Source organism: Tupaia chinensis, unplaced genomic scaffold, assembly GCF_000334495.1.
Source record: "Tupaia chinensis unplaced genomic scaffold, TupChi_1.0 Scaffold147003_1, whole genome shotgun sequence".
In the NCBI taxonomy this organism is placed as follows: domain Eukaryota; kingdom Metazoa; phylum Chordata; class Mammalia; order Scandentia; family Tupaiidae; genus Tupaia; species Tupaia belangeri.
The window spans coordinates 1,523,045-1,525,454 of NW_006206856.1; the positions used below are offsets into that span (position 1 = coordinate 1,523,045).

At 62.7% G+C, this 2,410-nt stretch overlaps 1 protein-coding gene across 1 annotated transcript in view; it reads left to right on the forward strand.

The window, feature by feature from the left end:
* Positions 1-2,170, forward strand: part of TLR9 (toll like receptor 9) — a 5,425-nt gene extending 3,255 nt beyond the window's left edge. Inside the window, 2 exon segments of the mRNA XM_027768601.1 lie at positions 37-721; positions 724-2,170. Coding sequence (XP_027624402.1) covers positions 37-721; positions 724-1,052 — 1,014 coding nt within the window. The 3' untranslated portion in view covers positions 1,053-2,170.
* Positions 2,171-2,410: the final 240 nt, after the last annotated feature.

A 2,410-nucleotide genomic window follows, 5' to 3' on the forward strand; every position in this document is an offset into this window, starting at 1 on the left:
CTGAAAGACCTGGCCCGGGCGGGGACCCAGCTGAAGGCCCTGGCCAACGGCAGCCTGCCTAACGGCACCAAGCTCCACACACTGGACCTCAGCAGCAACAGCATCAGCTTCGTGGTCCCCGGCTTCTTTGCTCTGGCTCAGAACCTGCAAGTGCTCAACCTTAGCGACAACTTCCTCATGACCATAGAGCCCTCCTGGTTTGGGTCCCTGGCGAATAACCTGAAAATCCTGGATGTGACCGCCAACCCTCTGCACTGCGCCTGCGGGGCGGTCTTTGTGGACTTCCTGCTGGAGTTGCAGAACAAGGTGCCTGGCCTGCCTGGCCGCGTGAGCTGCGGCGGTCCCGGCCAGCTGCAGGGTCGCAGCATCTTCCAGCAGGATCTGCGCCTCTGCCTGGACGAGGCCCTCTCCTGGGACTGCTTTGGCCTATCGCTGCTGGTAGTGGCCCTGGGCCTGGTCGTGCCTGTGCTGCACCACCTCTGCGGCTGGGACCTCTGGTACTGCTTCTACCTGTGCCAGGCCTGGCTTCCCCGGTGGGGGTTGCGAGGGGCTGATGCCCTGCCCTATGACGCCTTCGTGGTCTTCGACAAGGCGCAGAGCGCGGTGGCCGACTGGGTGTACAACGAGCTGCGGGGCCGGTTGGAGGAGCGCCGCGGGCGCCGCGCACTCCGCCTGTGCCTGGAGGAGCGGGACTGGCTACCCGGCAAAACGCTCTTCGAAAAAACCCCGGGCCGCCGCCCGGCCACAAGACGCTGTTCGTGCTGGCCCACACCGACCGGGTGAGCGGCCTCCTGCGCGCCGGCTTCCTGCTGGCCCAGCAGCGCCTGCTAGAGGACCGCATGGACGTGGTGGTGCTGGTGATCCTGCGCCCTGACGCCCGCCGCTCCCGCTACGTGCGGCTGCGCCAGCGCCTCTGCCGCCACAGCGTGCTCCTCTGGCCGCACCAGCCGGGCGGTCAGGGCAGGTTCTGGGCCCAGCTGGGCACGGCCTTGACCAGGGACAACCGCCACTTCTATAACCAGAACTTCTGCAGGGGACCTGCAGCTGAATAGCCAGCCCAGTGCTGCACGCCCGGCCTCTCCTGGACGCCACGTCCCACCCTCGCTGGGCAACCGCCCTGCCCCTTACACCTGGGCAGAGCAGGCACTCAATAAATACCTCGGAAGGCCACGGCTGACCCTGAGCTCGCTGGAGGTGAGGGCGGGACCAGAGAAGCGAGTTTTCCTGGCCTCTGTGAATGAGGAGGAGCAGAGGTGGTTTGGGGAGGATTGCCACGAGAACAGCAGGTCAGAGGGATGCCAGTAAGGATGGCTTTGTTCAGGGCATCTTTCCAGGGGAGCCAGATGCAGTGCCTGAATGATTTCACGCCTTCCCAGAGAGCAGGCGCAGGGTTCTCCCCTCTTCTACCTCCCCCAGAATGCGAGCAGCAGCTCCCCCCAGCCTCGGTCTCCCCGGTGCCATATGCTGGGCTCAGGTATCTCCCTCCCTCACCTACTGGGCTGGAGAGACCTCGGGGGCAGAGAATCTGCAGACTTGGTTGTTTCTGGCCTCCGGTGAGGTCCTGAGAGACAGCAGCCTCTCAGGAGAATGTTCATTAAGAAGTGAATGCGGGGACCGGCAGAGATGGATTTGTGGCAAGTTCAGAGGAGCAGTGCCCCCTCTGGTGGCCACGCTATGCTGGGCAGAGAGGCTAGCCCAGGTTGGGGACAGGAAGGCCTATGGGTGCATCTGAGCAGGAAGGAGCTGGGAGCCACAGAAGGTCCTAGGGTGAGCTCACAATCCATCCCTTTCTGTTTCTACCCAGAGGTGCATATGCTGGGTCTCTGATCTGATGTCAAAGGGACACCTAGGTGGGCTGCCACTTGGCTGCAAGGATGGGGGCCCCTTTCTCTGCTCTTGCTTCTCAGAGATGATCGCGCTTTGGTGCAATCTGGAGTTGTCACGTCTGGACAGGATGGAGTATGTGTGTGTTGTGTGTGTGTGTGTGTGTTTTCGTTGTACAGTGTAGACTTCAGGACACAGCTGGGGCCTGAGGACCAATGTTTGAAGACCCCAAGTGTGTGTGTAGAGTCACAGGTAGCATGAGGCCTAGAGTCCTGGGCTGGCTGCCTGCACCAACACCACAACCACCCCGCCCTTCCAGGACCAGTGGGCAGACGTGCAGCCTGGGGCGGCAGGAGGCTTGGACCAGTTTGGCTGGCCCAAGCCAGCGTGGGGCCTGCTCAGTCACTCAGGGCCAAGAGGCGATGTGTGTGTTGGGGGTAGGGTGGGGGCTGGAGCTGGCTGCAAGAAGCTCATTTCACTGCCAGATTGTGGGAGCCCTTTTTGGGGGTTCCCCCAGGCCACAGCTGTGCGGGAAGTCGAGGCTGCCTTCCCCTTTCTGACTTGGGTGCAGGGGTTCCTGAGGTGG